This window comes from Cydia strobilella, chromosome 9 (genome assembly GCF_947568885.1).
Source record: "Cydia strobilella chromosome 9, ilCydStro3.1, whole genome shotgun sequence".
NCBI classification, from domain to species: Eukaryota; Metazoa; Arthropoda; class Insecta; order Lepidoptera; family Tortricidae; genus Cydia; species Cydia strobilella.
In genome coordinates this window covers 12,596,321-12,614,832 of record NC_086049.1, presented here as the reverse complement: position 1 = coordinate 12,614,832, position 18,512 = coordinate 12,596,321, and the positions used below count along the sequence as shown (strand labels likewise).

The 18,512-nt window shown below is 44.8% G+C and overlaps 2 protein-coding genes across 2 annotated transcripts in view; one reads left to right on the top strand and one right to left on the bottom strand.

Moving 5' to 3' along the window:
* The window catches only part of LOC134744419 (uncharacterized), a 291,804-nt gene that overhangs the window by 264,820 nt on the left and 8,472 nt on the right, over positions 1-18,512 (top strand). The window lies entirely within an intron of this gene.
* LOC134744427 (serine hydroxymethyltransferase) lies at positions 1,287-17,318 on the bottom strand. The gene is made up of 9 exons (XM_063678240.1): positions 17,094-17,318; positions 16,466-16,698; positions 15,779-15,894; positions 14,989-15,149; positions 13,981-14,176; positions 13,645-13,821; positions 12,695-12,789; positions 7,556-7,775; positions 1,287-2,313 (listed from the first exon to the last, which is right to left on the bottom strand). The coding sequence occupies exons 1-9, from the start codon at positions 17,208-17,210 to the stop codon at positions 2,075-2,077; spliced, it is 1,554 nt and encodes a 517-aa protein (XP_063534310.1). The 5' UTR covers positions 17,211-17,318; the 3' UTR covers positions 1,287-2,074.

Sequence of the window (18,512 nt, the reverse complement as noted above, 5' to 3'; positions counted from 1 at the left end):
GTTCTTACCGATTTGTACATCACTACACCCATGAATCTAGTATAACTGGATCGGTCATGAGGGGTGGGGGAAAATGACCGAACGGGATAGTCTTATGTATCTTTCAGTGGGAGTAGCAGAGAAAGCGCTGTTATTGTGTCCTTGTCATAGTTTCACTTTTCCACCGCTGCCACAACCGAGGTTGTGGCAAACAAATAAGTACGTGACATGTCATGTTTGTTCGTTGCTTGTTTAATTATTGTTGTTTTGTATGAAATTGTGCTTTCTCTTATGAAATATAGTGATGGTTAGCGTTTTGAATGCTTGAACTTTGATAAAATAATGGTGAATAGTTCTGTAATCGGCTGTAATAGCCGCTCTTAGCAAAAATATGAGATCATAACCTTTCACACGTAAGTACGAAATAATCTACAATTATTTATTGGTTTCTTACAAGTAGTTTACAATATTGGATGGGATCTTCTTTTAAGCAGTAGATATGCTTGTGACAGAAAACCCCGCTCTTCCAAAAAACAAACTCGAGGGAAGGAGGCAATAGAATAGAGGCAAAAAAAAAGAAAAAAAAATGTTCTATAGTCTTATGTAACGTATGTATAGTTTGTCAAAGGACTGTCACATTTCAAACGTAGACATAGAGAGTCATACCGTCTTTGTCTTACACTAGTACTAGCGCCCGAAAGAAAGGGATGAATGTGATTTTCCTGGTTGTTACTGACTGACAGATTGGTTTGACCAACTATATGTTTGTAAGCATGTTTGATACTTAGGTACTTTATTAGTTGTGTATCCAATTGTTACTTTTGTGTATCTTCCTATTTATAGGCAGTGCCGAACAAGCCCTGTTTCTACTTTTTATCAATATCAGTATGTTATAATTAATGGAACTATAGGTTTTATTGTATATCTGCAAGTTTAAACTGCATGTGACTGTTTGTTTCCTAAATAAATAAATAAAAAAAAATACTATGAGGGAAGTGTCAAGTAAATTTAAAAAATGTGCCTCCATTGGGTACTGCCACAGATTAATAGTACTGCGTAAATGCGTAAAGTCCAGAATATAAAGGTTATAAGTGCTTCCACTGTAACCTCAACCTCCAATTGTTTTACTGGGAAAAGTACTGTACTCATACTGTACTGTTTTTGAATTTTGACTGATTAGGTAGAGTTCACAATTCATAATATTTATTCATAACGATTGTTCATAACTCATGGATATTTAAATTATTATGACACATGCAAATTCGATAAAGGATTTTAGCATTTAGCAAGAGTAATAGGGTTTATAGTTGAGTAACATTTTATTTGAAGAAATCATGTCATGTGACAACTTCATACAAGAAAACAAATAAGAGATTCTGTGTAATACAGACATAACAGCTATACATACTTTTACAAAGTATAAATTACGTCAAGGCACTTTTTTGTTACAACTAGATAATTTTATGATTATGTATTAAGAAATACAAAAATTAAATACGAGTAATCGGACTTATCTTAAACTTCATTATACAAGTAGGTACTAGGTACATAACTCTACGAATAACAATAATCAAGGAACTATTATGGAATGGCGTCGCATTTATACTAGGCTTGACTCTTTTACCGCGCGACTTATATTGTACGACATTTAAAATCGGATATGTAAGGAAAATCCAAAGACCTTTACTGTAACAAGACCGTGCACTGAAGATTTTTGACAAACCATATTGGAACCCTATTTAGCTACTATTAAGGTTGAGCAAAGCAATATACAAACAAACGGGACGAGCGAGAGGATAGTCAAACGGAGTGTGTCCTTTTCTAACAACATGCTAGGGGTAAGTGTAACCTATACACTTTTATATATATAGTTTGTAATCATGTGAAAGAAAGGGACAAACACAGTTTAAGTGATCTCTCACTCGGCCCGGTTTTTCGCATAAGTGCGAGGTCTTGTTATAGTAAAAGGTCTTTGAAAAAATCATTATGTCTCTTCATGCGCAGTGAAAGGGTTAATGATGTTCAGCCTCTTATAACCTCATTTTAAGGTTAACAATCCAACTGTGGCCACCAGTGCCAAAATGCTTTTTTTTAATTAGTACGTCTCAAAACCCGGTAAGGGGAAAGATCTACTGTAGTTCTCAATCTCCTCTTTAAGCTTGTGAACTTTGGATTTGACGTCATTGTTTTCCTCAATGACCTTGTTGAAGTCGGCCAGCTTGGGTCCGGAGATTTTCGTGATCTCTTGTGCTAGTTTGAGGGCCTTGTCAATGTAGTCTACTACTCGGTCCATGTGTTCCTCTTTGAAGCCTCTGGTTGTTAGGGCGGGGGTACCTGAACAAAGTAAATGGAGTTAGAAAGTTAGACACGGAGCTTTTATGACTGTTTGTTCGACAGATGTTAGTTAGTTAGTTAGTTTTGCTGGGCATTTTCCGCAACTCGACATCTAATGTGCCTATTTTGCGTGTCGACAGATGTTTAATTTTAGTAGGTTGTGTGGTTGAGGTGAGCTATGTAGGCCATACGATCTAGGAAAAAACTGCCCCTCGAGTTTGACAACTGAAGTAGATGGTGCTGTACGGGGCCATATTTTTTCTGGCCACTAAATTACAGTACAGTCAGTGGGGCGACACTCCATTCGGCCATTCTCGGCTCCGTTTGGCTCAGCATTGCTCCGAGCAACTATTGGGTTGACACAACTTGAAGTCCCTTTGCGTGCACGACCATAGATAAGATAATGACTTGAATTATGACAACCCTAAATTAAATTAGAAAGGGACAGCATGATTCGACCCTGAATCGCTGCCAAACTTAGGTTTTGTAGGAAGTGTCCTTTATGTACGATAGTAGGTACTATTATTTATTCCGTGGTACAGTCAGCAAAACTATTAGCTTAGCACCCATGCATACAAATTACAATTGTGTATGCAAGGGTGCCAAGCTAATAGCTTTATTGAGTGTACGTGCGAGGTGGAGATGCACGTCGAGTCGTAGACGGACTGGCAAGCCTTACCGAGTCGGATGCCGCTAGGGTTGAGCGCGCTCCTGTCGCCGGGCACCGTGTTCTTGTTGCAGGCGACGCTGCACAGCTCGAGGATGCGCTCGGCGCGCGCACTATAGTAAGCCTTACCGAGTCGGATGCCGCTAGGGTTGAGCGCGCTCCTGTCGCCGGGCACCGTGTTCTTGTTGCAGGCGACGCTGCACAGCTCGAGGATGCGCTCGGCGCGCGCACTATAGTAAGGCTTACCGAGTCGGATGCCGCTAGGGTTGAGCGCGCTCCTGTCGCCGGGCACCGTGTTCTTGTTGCAGGCGACGCTGCACAGCTCGAGGATGCGCTCGGCGCGCGCACTATAGTAAGCCTTACCGAGTCGGATGCCGCTAGGGTTGAGCGCGCTCCTGTCGCCGGGCACCGTGTTCTTGTTGCAGGCGACGCTGCACAGCTCGAGGATGCGCTCGGCGCGCGCACTATAGTAAGCCTTACCGAGTCGGATGCCGCTAGGGTTGAGCGCGCTCCTGTCGCCGGGCACCGTGTTCTTGTTGCAGGCGACGCTGCACAGCTCGAGGATGCGCTCGGCGCGCGCACTATAGTAAGCCTTACCGAGTCGGATACCGCTAGGGTTGAGCGCGCTCCTGTCGCCGGGCACCGTGTTCTTGTTGCAGGCGACGCTGCACAGCTCGAGGATGCGCTCGGCGCGCGCACTATAGTAAGCCTTACCGAGTCGGATGCCGCTAGGGTTGAGCGCGCTCCTGTCGCCGGGCACCGTGTTCTTGTTGCAGGCGACGCTGCACAGCTCGAGGATGCGCTCGGCGCGCGCACTATAGTAAGCCTTACCGAGTCGGATACCGCTAGGTTTGAGCGCGCTCCTGTCGCCTGGCACCGTGTTCTTGTTGCAGGCGACGCTGCTCAGCTCGAGGATGCGCTCGGCGCGCGCACTATAGTAAGCCTTACCGAGTCGGATGCCGCTAGGGTTGAGCGCGCTCCTGTCGCCGGGCACCGTGTTCTTGTTGCAGGCGACGCTGCACAGCTCGAGGATGCGCTCGGCGCGCGCACTATAGTAAGCCTTACCGAGTCGGATGCCGCTAGGGTTGAGCGCGCTCCTGTCGCCGGGCACCGTGTTCTTGTTGCAGGCGACGCTGCACAGCTCGAGGATGCGCTCGGCGCGCGCACTATAGTAAGCCTTACCGAGTCGGATGCCGCTAGGGTTGAGCGCGCTCCTGTCGCCGGGCACCGTGTTCTTGTTGCAGGCGACGCTGCACAGCTCGAGGATGCGCTCGGCGCGCGCACTATAGTAAGCCTTACCGAGTCGGATGCCGCTAGGGTTGAGCGCGCTCCTGTCGCCGGGCACCGTGTTCTTGTTGCAGGCGACGCTGCACAGCTCGAGGATGCGCTCGGCGCGCGCACTATAGTAAGCCTTACCGAGTCGGATGCCGCTAGGGTTGAGCGCGCTCCTGTCGCCGGGCACCGTGTTCTTGTTGCAGGCGACGCTGCACAGCTCGAGGATGCGCTCGGCGCGCGCACTATAGTAAGGCTTACCGAGTCGGATGCCGCTAGGGTTGAGCGCGCTCCTGTCGCCGGGCACCGTGTTCTTGTTGCAGGCGACGCTGCACAGCTCGAGGATGCGCTCGGCGCGCGCACTATAGTAAGCCTTACCGAGTCGGATGCCGCTAGGGTTGAGCGCGCTCCTGTCGCCGGGCACCGTGTTCTTGTTGCAGGCGACGCTGCACAGCTCGAGGATGCGCTCGGCGCGCGCACTATAGTAAGCCTTACCGAGTCGGATGCCGCTAGGGTTGAGCGCGCTCCTGTCGCCGGGCACCGTGTTCTTGTTGCAGGCGACGCTGCACAGCTCGAGGATGCGCTCGGCGCGCGCACTATAGTAAGCCTTACCGAGTCGGATGCCGCTAGGGTTGAGCGCGCTCCTGTCGCCGGGCACCGTGTTCTTGTTGCAGGCGACGCTGCACAGCTCGAGGATGCGCTCGGCGCGCGCACTATAGTAAGCCTTACCGAGTCGGATGCCGCTAGGGTTGAGCGCGCTCCTGTCGCCGGGCACCGTGTTCTTGTTGCAGGCGACGCTGCACAGCTCGAGGATGCGCTCGGCGCGCGCACTATAGTAAGCCTTACCGAGTCGGATGCCGCTAGGGTTGAGCGCGCTCCTGTCGCCGGGCACCGTGTTCTTGTTGCAGGCGACGCTGCACAGCTCGAGGATGCGCTCGGCGCGCGCACTATAGTAAGCCTTACCGAGTCGGATGCCGCTAGGGTTGAGCGCGCTCCTGTCGCCGGGCACCGTGTTCTTGTTGCAGGCGACGCTGCACAGCTCGAGGATGCGCTCGGCGCGCGCACTATAGTAAGCCTTACCGAGTCGGATGCCGCTAGGGTTGAGCGCGCTCCTGTCGCCGGGCACCGTGTTCTTGTTGCAGGCGACGCTGCACAGCTCGAGGATGCGCTCGGCGCGCGCACTATAGTAAGCCTTACCGAGTCGGATGCCGCTAGGGTTGAGCGCGCTCCTGTCGCCGGGCACCGTGTTCTTGTTGCAGGCGACGCTGCACAGCTCGAGGATGCGCTCGGCGCGCGCACTATAGTAAGCCTTACCGAGTCGGATGCCGCTAGGGTTGAGCGCGCTCCTGTCGCCGGGCACCGTGTTCTTGTTGCAGGCGACGCTGCACAGCTCGAGGATGCGCTCGGCGCGCGCACTATAGTAAGCCTTACCGAGTCGGATGCCGCTAGGGTTGAGCGCGCTCCTGTCGCCGGGCACCGTGTTCTTGTTGCAGGCGACGCTGCTCAGCTCGAGGATGCGCTCGGCGCGCGCACTATAGTAAGCCTTACCGAGTCGGATGCCGCTAGGGTTGAGCGCGCTCCTGTCGCCGGGCACCGTGTTCTTGTTGCAGGCGACGCTGCTCAGCTCGAGGATGCGCTCGGCGCGCGCACTATAGTAAGCCTTACCGAGTCGGATGCCGCTAGGGTTGAGCGCGCTCCTGTCGCCGGGCACCGTGTTCTTGTTGCAGGCGACGCTGCTCAGCTCGAGGATGCGCTCGGCGCGCGCACTATAGTAAGCCTTACCGAGTCGGATGCCGCTAGGGTTGAGCGCGCTCCTGTCGCCGGGCACCGTGTTCTTGTTGCAGGCGACGCTGCACAGCTCGAGGATGCGCTCGGCGCGCGCACTATAGTAAGCCTTACCGAGTCGGATGCCGCTAGGGTTGAGCGCGCTCCTGTCGCCGGGCACCGTGTTCTTGTTGCAGGCGACGCTGCACAGCTCGAGGATGCGCTCGGCGCGCGCACTATAGTAAGCCTTACCGAGTCGGATGCCGCTAGGGTTGAGCGCGCTCCTGTCGCCGGGCACCGTGTTCTTGTTGCAGGCGACGCTGCACAGCTCGAGGATGCGCTCGGCGCGCGCACTATAGTAAGCCTTACCGAGTCGGATACCGCTAGGGTTGAGCGCGCTCCTGTCGCCGGGCACCGTGTTCTTGTTGCAGGCGACGCTGCACAGCTCGAGGATGCGCTCGGCGCGCGCACTATAGTAAGCCTTACCGAGTCGGATGCCGCTAGGGTTGAGCGCGCTCCTGTCGCCGGGCACCGTGTTCTTGTTGCAGGCGACGCTGCACAGCTCGAGGATGCGCTCGGCGCGCGCACTATAGTAAGCCTTACCGAGTCGGATGCCGCTAGGGTTGAGCGCGCTCCTGTCGCCGGGCACCGTGTTCTTGTTGCAGGCGACGCTGCACAGCTCGAGGATGCGCTCGGCGCGCGCACTATAGTAAGCCTTACCGAGTCGGATGCCGCTAGGGTTGAGCGCGCTCCTGTCGCCGGGCACCGTGTTCTTGTTGCAGGCGACGCTGCACAGCTCGAGGATGCGCTCGGCGCGCGCACTATAGTAAGCCTTACCGAGTCGGATGCCGCTAGGGTTGAGCGCGCTCCTGTCGCCGGGCACCGTGTTCTTGTTGCAGGCGACGCTGCACAGCTCGAGGATGCGCTCGGCGCGCGCACTATAGTAAGCCTTACCGAGTCGGATGCCGCTAGGGTTGAGCGCGCTCCTGTCGCCGGGCACCGTGTTCTTGTTGCAGGCGACGCTGCACAGCTCGAGGATGCGCTCGGCGCGCGCACTATAGTAAGCCTTACCGAGTCGGATGCCGCTAGGGTTGAGCGCGCTCCTGTCGCCGGGCACCGTGTTCTTGTTGCAGGCGACGCTGCACAGCTCGAGGATGCGCTCGGCGCGCGCACTATAGTAAGCCTTACCGAGTCGGATGCCGCTAGGGTTGAGCGCGCTCCTGTCGCCGGGCACCGTGTTCTTGTTGCAGGCGACGCTGCACAGCTCGAGGATGCGCTCGGCGCGCGCACTATAGTAAGCCTTACCGAGTCGGATGCCGCTAGGGTTGAGCGCGCTCCTGTCGCCGGGCACCGTGTTCTTGTTGCAGGCGACGCTGCACAGCTCGAGGATGCGCTCGGCGCGCGCACTATAGTAAGCCTTACCGAGTCGGATGCCGCTAGGGTTGAGCGCGCTCCTGTCGCCGGGCACCGTGTTCTTGTTGCAGGCGACGCTGCACAGCTCGAGGATGCGCTCGGCGCGCGCACTATAGTAAGCCTTACCGAGTCGGATGCCGCTAGGGTTGAGCGCGCTCCTGTCGCCGGGCACCGTGTTCTTGTTGCAGGCGACGCTGCACAGCTCGAGGATGCGCTCGGCGCGCGCGCCGCTGAGGCCGGCGCCGCGCATGTCCACCAGCGCGAGGTGCACGTCGGTGCCGCCCGTCGCGATGTCGTAGCCGAGAGACATCAGTCCTGAGCAGAGACGCTGAGCGTTTTTGATCACCTGCAATATATTAATAGAGTCACTGGCCTGGAGTGGACGAATGCTTATTACACGCTACTCGGAAATGTGGCAATAGATGGTCTAAATCGTGACTATAAAGTCGTGCTTTAGTACAACTGAACCAACAGTCCGACAATGTTTTGTTTTAGTTGTACTACAATTTTACCTATACTTTCCATTCACTGATTGGTTGACCCTCAACCAATCTCAGCGCGCCAAGTTCATTGGGTCATTTATGGTAGGGCTTTTAATCCTTTCGGAAATAGGAAAGGTTGTTTATGGGTCTAGAGTGTCTAGACTCATTTTATAAGGCGCTTATAAGCAGAAATAAAAAACGCCTTTGGCTATTTTTTTAATTAAAAAAATACAAATAAGCGGGATGTTACGATGATTGTTGATTGTTGTAATTTTTGTTAATTTGTTAATAATATTATTGAGTTGTAAAAACGATTAATTTTAGTAAAAAAAGTGTTAATGCTATATGCCTACAGAAATGAAAGCAAATGCGAAGTTGACTGTTTTGAATTTTGAGTTAAAGTAGTTAAGAATATGAAATTTGTCGTATCCCGTTAAACGATTATATTATAAATAATACATTTCCTTGCAGTAGTCATGAAAACACTTTATAATGACGGCCGAAAGTGCAATAGATGGATGGCTTCTTCTTACGGGTCGGCCCTCATATCAACCCGTTCATCTATTGGTCACTGTCTAGCCTTTTTAACAATGTACCATAGCTCCTGACAGCTATGTGATGTCATGTAAAATTCTCAATCGAGGAAATTTTCTCAAGCTTGCCTCGCCAGGTAGCCACGCTCACAAATAATTTCCAAACAGAGGCAGCTCGTGAAAAAGCAAACAAAAATCAGCTAAAGGGCACCGTCATTTTATAAACAGCGATACAATTAACTTGAAGATCTGTGTTGCAAATATACCTATATACAATTAACAACACTTTTTTAAAATAAAGAGTTCATCTATAAGAGAAAAAACAAAGTTACAAGACGCACTAACTCAAGCCCTCAAATTAAAATGGCGGTGGGCAGGACATATCGCACGGTATAAAGACCATAGATGGACAATATTGGCAACGAAATGGAAAGGCCCTATTGGCAAAAGGAAAGTAGGAAAACCATATAATAGGCCAGGAAATAAATGCCCGAAAAAGGTATAGAGGGAAATGCTTGGAACACAATTTTTGACTTCGTAGCTTTGTTTGGACTAGTTAGGTGAACATATCAAAAGTCCCCGGCCATAACCCTGGTGCTGGGGGGGAGAGGGGGGTTTGAAGGTTCCATTTTTCGGTTTTTCGATAATATCTCGGAAACTTTGCGTCTGAGCGACTTGGCCACTTATACAAAATGAAAAGATTTAATTTGTTACAAGTTTTATTCAGTCCAGTTTTTCGATATCTTGTATAGTTTTTGAGATATCCGCTCTTGAAGGTTTATTTAGGGCTCTTATTTTTATCTTGATTATCTACATCAGTGAAGCTGCTAGGCCGGGTTTGGGATCGTTTTCGTATAAATCGGGGGTGCTGAATTCATTTATGGTATCAACATTGACACCATTCCTAAGTAAAAACAAAATTAAAAAAAATGATTTTTTTATAAAACTCCTCTTTACGCTTAAACCGCCGAACCGATTTCGTTGAAATTTGGTATAGAGATGGTTTGAGTCCCGGGACAGTACATAAGTCATAAGTAATTTATTTGCGAAAGATAGGGTATACATAGGATGTTACAGTTCACAGTAGTAAGTGAGCCAAGCTACCTTGTCACACAGTGACATGCAAATTAGATAATCTGGCAGTTTGTTAAACAAACATATGCTCATGGGATAACAACTTTTCCTGTTGAGCCTCATGTGTGCTCTCGGACATATTACTTTGTTAGGGTATCGCGTATTAAAGTTACATATTTCGACATTTTTTAGGGTTCCGTACCTCAAAAGGAAAAAACGGACCCCTTATAGGATCACTCGTGCGTCTGTCTGTCTGTATGTCCGTCTGTCATAGCCTATTTTCTCCGAAACTACTGGACGAATTAAGTTGACATTTAGTATACATATGTAAGTTTGTGACCCAATGACGGACATGTAACGTAAACAAATGAATTTTAAACACGGGGGCCACTTTTGGGGGGTAAATGACAAAATTAAAAATAAAGTTTCTCAAACTATATCGTGTTACATATCAAATGAAAGAGCTCATTATGAGAATCTTAAATATATATTTTTTTATAATTTTAGGATAAACATTTTAAAAGTTATTCAAGAAAATAGGCCAAAAATGACCCCCCCCCCCTTTATCTCTGAAACTACTGGGTCAAAAATTTCGAAAAAAATACACAAAATAGATCTTTACCTATACATCACAGGAAAACCTATTAGAAATGTGCAGTCAAGCGTGAGTCGGACTTAATTAGTTTCACACGTTTCACATAAAAAATACATTGTAAATTGTGTAATGTACGGAATCCTTAGAACGCGAGTCCGACTCGCACTTGGCCGGTTTTTTGTATATAGATTTTGGTTGCATTTTACAAATACACACATTTCAAATATATATAAACAAGGTACAGTGAGCAGATTTAGTTTTTTAAATAATGGTCTGCATGAAGTTAATACCGAAACACCACATATTGCACGTATACACTGTTTTTGAGCTATAAACAATCCATTTATATTTGATCCGTTACCCCATACAGTTATACCATATCGTAGACTAAGATGCAACGTAACCATAATACGCTTGGATAGCGGTTTTTTGGCTTGTAATTTTCGTTAAACGCCAAAGGGCATAGGCAAAACTGTTTAGCTTTTTACACACGCTTTCAATATGATGTGTCCAGTGACACCTATCATCAACTAAAATCCCAAGAAATTTTACTTGCTCTGACTCTGTGATTTGCTGGTTATTATATGAAATAGTCATTTTTTTCTTTTTCCCCATATCCATTCCAGAATTGCAAATATGTGGTCTTGCTAATGTTGACTTGCAGACTATTTATATTTAGCCAACCTATTATGTTGGCCAGTGCTGCATTAATATCATTTTTGATATTAATGCAGCACTGGTCATAGGATAGGTTAGGTTTGATATCATAGGATAGTTTTATAACCAAAATCATCTTTTAAGGGTGTGAAAAGTGGGGTGGAAATTTGTATGGGGAATCAATAACCGCTGAACCTATTTAAATAATATTTGGGATGGTCTACATGTTTGATTTAGTTGATAATGATACCAAACATGACTTCAAACCTAAATTTATACAGTATTAACCTCAGGAATTCAACTTTGGCGAAGAACCTGAATTCCCCTCACACCAAATTTCACACCTTCAAAGTATGATTTTTGAGATAAAGACTATATTATATCCTGTCTCGGGACTTAAAACACCTATTTACTAAATTTCAACTAAATCGGTTCAGCGGTTTAAGCGTGAAGAGGAGTTAAATAAAAAAGTTATTTGTTTAAAGTTTATATGTTTTTACTTCCGAAAGGTGTCAATGTTGATACCATAAATGAATTCAGCACCCCCGATTTATACGAAAACGTTACCAAACCCGGCCTAGCAGCTTTCCTGATGTAGATAATCAAGATAAAAATGAGAGCCCTAAATAAACCTTCAAGAGCGGATATCTCAAAAACTATACAAGATATCGAAAAACTCGACTGAATAAAACTTGTAACAAATTAAATCTCTTTTCATTTTGTATATGTGGCCAAGTCGCTCAGACGCATAGTTTCCGAGATATAATCGAAAAACCGAAAAATGGAACCTTCAAACCCCCCCTCTCCCCCCCAGCCCCAGGGTTACGGCCGGGGACTTTTGACATGTTCATCTCCTAACTAATCCAAACAAAGCTACGAAGTTAAAAATTGTGTTCCTCGCATTTCCCTCTATACCTTCTTATTGCTTGGCCTATAAACGATGGCTGGATGATATAAAAGAAACTGCAGGGAGACTGGCTAAACAAAGCGGAAGACAGGCAGAAATGGAGGGAATTGGAGGCCTACACCTGAAGAGGGGTCCAAATTAAATAAATTAGATAGTAAATAGAATACATAAACCTAACACTAACTACTAACTATAAGAAACTTACTAACCAATACGCTAAAACTTCTAATGTAAAAAATTGAAAATTTGGAAATAAAAGGCTTTTTTATTTTCATTTATTTATTTATTTATTAACACTATCTATTTGGGCGCACTTATCTACGATGATGGCGACTGCGTACCGGAGATAAAAAGGCGTATTGGTATGGCTAAGGAAGCTATGACCCGATTGAGTGTCATCTGGAAGAAGAGAGGTATAACCAGCGCCACCAAGACCCGGCTAGTACGCGCTCTAGTATTCCCCATATTTCTGTATGGCGTGGAAACATGGACGATACGAGCCCGAGAAAGGCAAAGGATCGATGCATTCGAGATGTGGTGCTGGAGGCGTATGTTGAGGATACCCTGGACCGCCATGCGCACCAATGTATCGATCCTTTTACAGCTTCGTGTCCAAACTCGCCTATCCACAGTCTGCCAGCAGCGCATATTGTCCTACTTCGGCCACATAATGAGGAGGGGAGATGAAAGCCTTGAAAAGCTGATCATTGTTGGAAACACGGAGGGCAAACGAGGCCGGGGACGGTCTCCAACTAGATGGAGCGATCAAGTAAAAGCGGTCCCCATCCTCAACCAGCTTTTGCTCGGTCGTCAGAGACGTGATGGACAGGCACCGATGGAGGCAGATCACAAGAACCAGGTGTGGAGCATCCACATCCACTGATGACCACGATCCTCAGTCATGAGGGAGCGACCACAGAGAGAGATTTATTAACAACACTTCAGACATAAAATCGACGTCTATACTGAATAATACTGATTTTAATAGGAACATTAATAGGACGAAACCAATATTACCTGCTTTTGGTACTCCACAAACTCAGGAGCTTGAGCCTGCTTCATGGCCGTGGCGATGGCCGCGATGGCGTGGTTGTGGGGTCCGCCCTGCAGACCTAAATGCAATGCAAAATGCAATCGGTTAAATATGGGTTGGTAAGGAAACTGTAGGACCATAAGTCTGATTACCCTATATTGTAATAATTTATTATTATAAGAGATAGATGTAATAATTGTTTCTAAGGAAAATAAATAAAAGAATTATATGGGGCATTTTCTATTAAAAGGGACCCTATTGTCGATGGCGCTTACGCCGCACAGCTTCGCGCGGCATTGTATTTATATCGGAGCATCGTTAATAATGGCGTAAGCGCCATCGATAATAAGGTCCCTTTTTATAGAAAATACCACATATATAGATGTCACACCGGCTAGCATGAGTTGCGTTTTCGCGCGCGTGTCCATACTTGAAGTCGCGCTAGATGTGTGGAGTCGCGCGCGAGAACGCAACGCAACTCATGTTAGCCGGTCAGGTGGGAATTACGTGGCTCATACACTTAATCACAAGCAAAGCTTTATTGCTTGTATGAGTATGGCAGCTAATGTAGATGGCGCCGTACCGTACAATATGCCGGTTGTCAAATTCGGTCACGATTTGTTCTTAGACTTATACAAACAATACATTTTTGGTCACTAGAGTATGTGTCGTTTTAAAGCAAAAGGTATCACATTGTCACTTGCCATAAGGACGCTCTGACTGGTTATTCGTATAAAGATACAAGCTAATTTCGTCCATATGGTAGGTGACAATGTGGCACCTTTTGCTTGAAAAGTCACATATAGAGGTCATGTTTTTTTAAAACAAAACGGGTAACTCTTACCAAAGCATACAATGTCTCCTTGAATGAATTCATTATTGATGATTATTGCATATGACCTAAAAATAGTAAAAATGTAACTAGGCGACTTACCCGGGAACACAGCCTGGTTGATCTTGGCCTCCAAGTCATACAGAACTTTGTCTCCATTGGCCTTCACCGAGCGCACTCCTTTGCGGAAGAAGATCACTCCAGCGCGCGGCCCGCGGAGGGTCTTGTGGGTGGTCGTGGTTACTATGTCACAGTATTCGAACGGGCTGGGGATCACACCTGCGGAAAACAAGATAGATTGCAATAGGAAGGTATGCTATTTTTTATTTTAGGTACAATACATATAGGGTAGGTATAAAAATAGGTATTGATGTGACGCATTTGCCAAAAAAAAGAGACATATTTTTGCATTTCTATTTGTGCAGGGGACAATGATACCTGCTGCAACCAATCCAGAAATATGAGCCATATCGGCCATGAGATAAGCGCCGTTCTCGTCAGCGATCTGCCGGAAGCGCTTGTAGTCGAGGCAGCGCGAGTAGCACGAGATGCCGGCGATGATGAGGCGGGGCTTGAACAGCCGAGCGGTCTCGGCCAGCTTGTCGTAGTCGATCAGACCGGTCTTGGAGTCCACCTGGACACAACAATAATGAAGAGTTTGAGAAAACTATCTAATAATTATGTTTCTATACAATTACACAAGAAAGGATTGCTGAATATTGGCGAGCATTAGATATAATACAATGTGCACTGTGGTGACATTTGACGATTTAATTCCAGTGTCCCTACTCCACTCGCTAATGTCCTTGGGTGAGGCAACTATGTTATTATTCTATCTTCATACTTATCCCTATCCTATTATTGTAAAATTATCATCATCATAAAATAGTTTATAAATGGGTCAGTTTATTACTACGCCAATTATTACATCAGATGACATATGCGAGGGTGTGTAAATAAGATAACCCCTCAATTTTAATGAAACTAGTTATAATAAATATATTTTACGCACTATCAATGTCAACCTGGTAAGAAAGGTCAAGGGGTACTGTTATCAGTGTCTTATATTGTCAATCTACTTACTGCTATGCAATTTGGTAAAGATTTTGTTTTCATTAATAAAAATTGCTACATAATATACAACGACACACAACATTGGATGGTTATGGGAACTTTTGGATAGTTTAGTTTCCTTACAGTCTTGGCTAAATCTATTGGAGGCTGGCATAGATTACATATTTCTCATCCATTGAAGAATTCTTGTCCAGTGAAATGGAAATCATCAGACCAAGCTATCTCTGCAACAACTTTGATGTAATAAAGTGTCATAATAAACATCATAGTTTTAGAGAAATTTGATGTTTATGGTGAAACTGCCACACTTTGTCATTGCAAAGTCTGTGCTGAGTAAGTTACTGGAAAATAATGATGGTAGTGTATACTTACTTTGTACGGCATGCTTTCAAAAAAGATCGAGGTAGCAGAGATCTTCTTAGTAGGGGTAAAGAAGCCATGGGTGAGATGTCCACCGTCAGGCAGGTCCAGCCCCATGATGCGGCCGTGGGGCTCCACCACACCCGTGTACACCGCAAAGTTGGCTGGGGAGCCTGTGAGTTAAGAAAAATTGGTCAAAAAATGCTATGCTGTGTATTTTATTATCCATTTTTTTTTGGCTTTTACGATAGTAGCCAGCGTCATGTCGATTTATGATCCATATTTAATTAATTAATGTGCAGGAATTGTAATATTTCATAAATATAGCAAAATAATAGTGAATTTAATTTACAAACTTCTTAGTAGCAAAGATAGATATAACTCCTATTATATCCTCTTTGTTAGTAGCATGTAGGAATCATTTTGACATTTAATAAGGATTTCTTAATTTTATATTTATGACTGATTAAGAAACAAGCAATTTGATGGCTGTGTTAAAAAAAAGTGATAAACTGATAAATTGATAATATAATATTATGAAGAATACACTAACACCAAATTAGTGTCACTACAATTTATGAACATTTGGTGCTTTGGTGTGGAGTTTATTAAAAGTGAGCTTTAGATAGATAAAATAGATAATTTCTTTATCCATACCCACAACATACATGGCATGCTTTCAACTTTTCATGGCTCTTTACAAATTTTGTTATAATAAGAGCGGTCCAGGTCCATATATCAATTTAATTATCTGATTTTACAAATAATATTTAGACAATTATATTCCAAATTTATTACGCACCTGAGTAGGGCTGCACATTCACTCCCCATTCTTCCGCTTTGAGTCTGTAAGTCTGTAGAGAGCGCTGTTGAGCTAAAATTTCAATTTCATCAATATATTCATTGCCTCCATAATATCTGAAATAGAAAAACGAATTATTACTTAAGGCTTGATACAGTCTTAAATAGGTACACATGTAATTATCATATCCCCGGGTTTTGAAAGCAGGAATGTTGTGGTACACTAGCCAAAAAACAGGTAAAAACTGAACACATATGAAGCTTACTACCTATTTTAAATTCATAGTTTGGTAACTATTTTACAATAATCAAAGTTATAAACACCCAAAACCCCAGAGAATGTTATTTATGTAAAGTTCAATTTTGTTTTAAGAAAATGAGATTGTTTGTTGAGTCAGTCCAGGCTGCTCAGATTTGGCAAGCATAAGAGTATGGGTATAATAACACCTGTAAACGAACCCTTATTATAGCAAAATAAATTAATTGATTGATTGATAGAGGTGCCGGCTTAAATCTTTAATTTTATGAATGTTCACATCATGTCACTGCAGTCTCTGAAGATATAGTATAGCTTACACACACTCTAACAAACATCAAATACAATTTTATTCTTTTAAACTTTAACAGATTACTATTTTTTTGTAATGTATTCATTGACTTATTCATGTAGATACTCAAATGACGAAACCTTTGGTTTGGCATTCCCTCAGAGTACTTGTTGTGGAGACATGAGCTCAGACACTGGAGCACCGGAACAGAGGTGAAATTCTCTGAAGCGATCATCTCCAGCCCCGCCTCTTGCCGCTTCTTCTCCTTCACAATGATGTCGAACAGCTCTGGATCCGTGTCCCATAGGTTCCCGTTCATCAATTTCTTGTCCATGGCTACTGCTGTACTATAACTTCTGACTGGAAAAGTTTTCTGGAATGCGGAACCTCGTAAGTACGTCTTTGTGCTTTAACTCATCAATTAAGACTGATCTGCAAAAGCATTGGCCTCATTGGCCTGATATTGATATAAAGATAACGCAATCACAAACAAAAGTTGATTGTTTCATCAGTCCCGCTATAAATAACATTGACTGTCTCAGTATAATTCTATTATCATTATTAATATATATAAAAAGCTGAACCGAAAAGGAAAAGCACTTACTTGTAATATTTCACACAACCTAACCTGTACGCAACGTGCCGAGTTTGATTTGATTGAAAGTGTACTAACCACGGATTTAGATGTACTAACAAAGTAAAGAAGGCCACAACCCACAAGTCGTTTAAACCGCCAATTTTACATTTAACAACTGTTATAATACTTACTTGAAGGCCGGTTTTGGCCTGCACTGTCAATGATGAGCTCTTCAAGCTTTGTAGTGAAAACCTCTGAAATTTCTTAGCAGCATCGTAGAAACAGATTTGTAACAGCTTGTTATTCATGATGATGAAACATAAATTGTATTGACTAGAATAATTGAACACAGTTCTGTTTTCCTTTTACATAAACGCAAGTATTATTTTATCACCAGCGATAACCCATTTAACCCATTATGAACTTTATCGTCACGTAAGAATCGTAAGATTTGACGTTTCTGACGTTTCCAATTTTTTTTCTGAGCAAGAGGAATTACTAACCGCGTTATTCAGCCACATCCAGCCGATGAATGAAAACAAATGCTGATATCTTGTGGACACGAATCGAATTGTAAATGTATAAGGAATTAAGTAACGATTTGTTTATACACTTCTTTTTCAAACAAGTCATTATACCCACGATTTGTGGTATCAACATACAGTTTTAACTTGGTTGTTTCAAGTGTCAGTACAGTACAATTAACAGAAAACGTACATAAATGTATGGTGAGAAGAATATCAATGTATAGGTATTATTCGACCACAGGGTACCTACACCGAGCGTGACCAAGCGTGACCAAGCGGATGCTGCCCCCATCGTGGGAGTAGGACCCGTGCAGATACCTACAGCACAGAATAAGTAATAGTATTATCATACCTACAGCACTAGTCATGGTGTAGTTTAGTGTAAAGATTATTGAAAGCAATTGAAAGTTAAGAGGAAAAGGGACGAAGTCACGTGACCGTTTCTCCATGCAAATATAGTCGCCATTTTCCTCTCTGGATATTAACTTTATAGAAAATAAATTGTATAAAAATATTATCTATAGGGACCTAGTTTGGCAAGCCATTTCCGTCATTAGGAAAGGGCGGCAAATTGAAAAATGTCGGCGCAAATGGTCCGTCTTCGCGCTTTTTTCTACTGACAAAGTATATCATGTCAATATCCAGAGGTAAATGCTTAAATGGGCCTACGTTTGTATGGAGAAGCGGATTGGAAGCGGTGGTTTGTTTAGATTATCGTCTTAATTAATGGATACTAAAAGATACTAGGCAATTCGGAGTGTTGGGTATAAACTTTGGACTACGTAAATAGTTACGTAGGCCATAGGGGCACACTAAAAAGCGACATCAAAAAAGGGCTCTAGGCCAACACTGGTGCAGTGCAGAGGGCTTTGAGGTAAAGAAGATGAAAGCAGGGTCATTGGACAAAACATATGGTTAAATCGTTAGTTATGTTTCCACGCCTACCCTCGAGAACGCAGCTCTCGTTTTCAACTACACTGAATGGCCAGCTAAAGCAAGGCAAAAGCAGGGCCAGGGGTCCTGTCCCACCCATCCAACTGGAGTCGCTACTCACCAACAGCTTAAAATCGAGATCCTGCGATA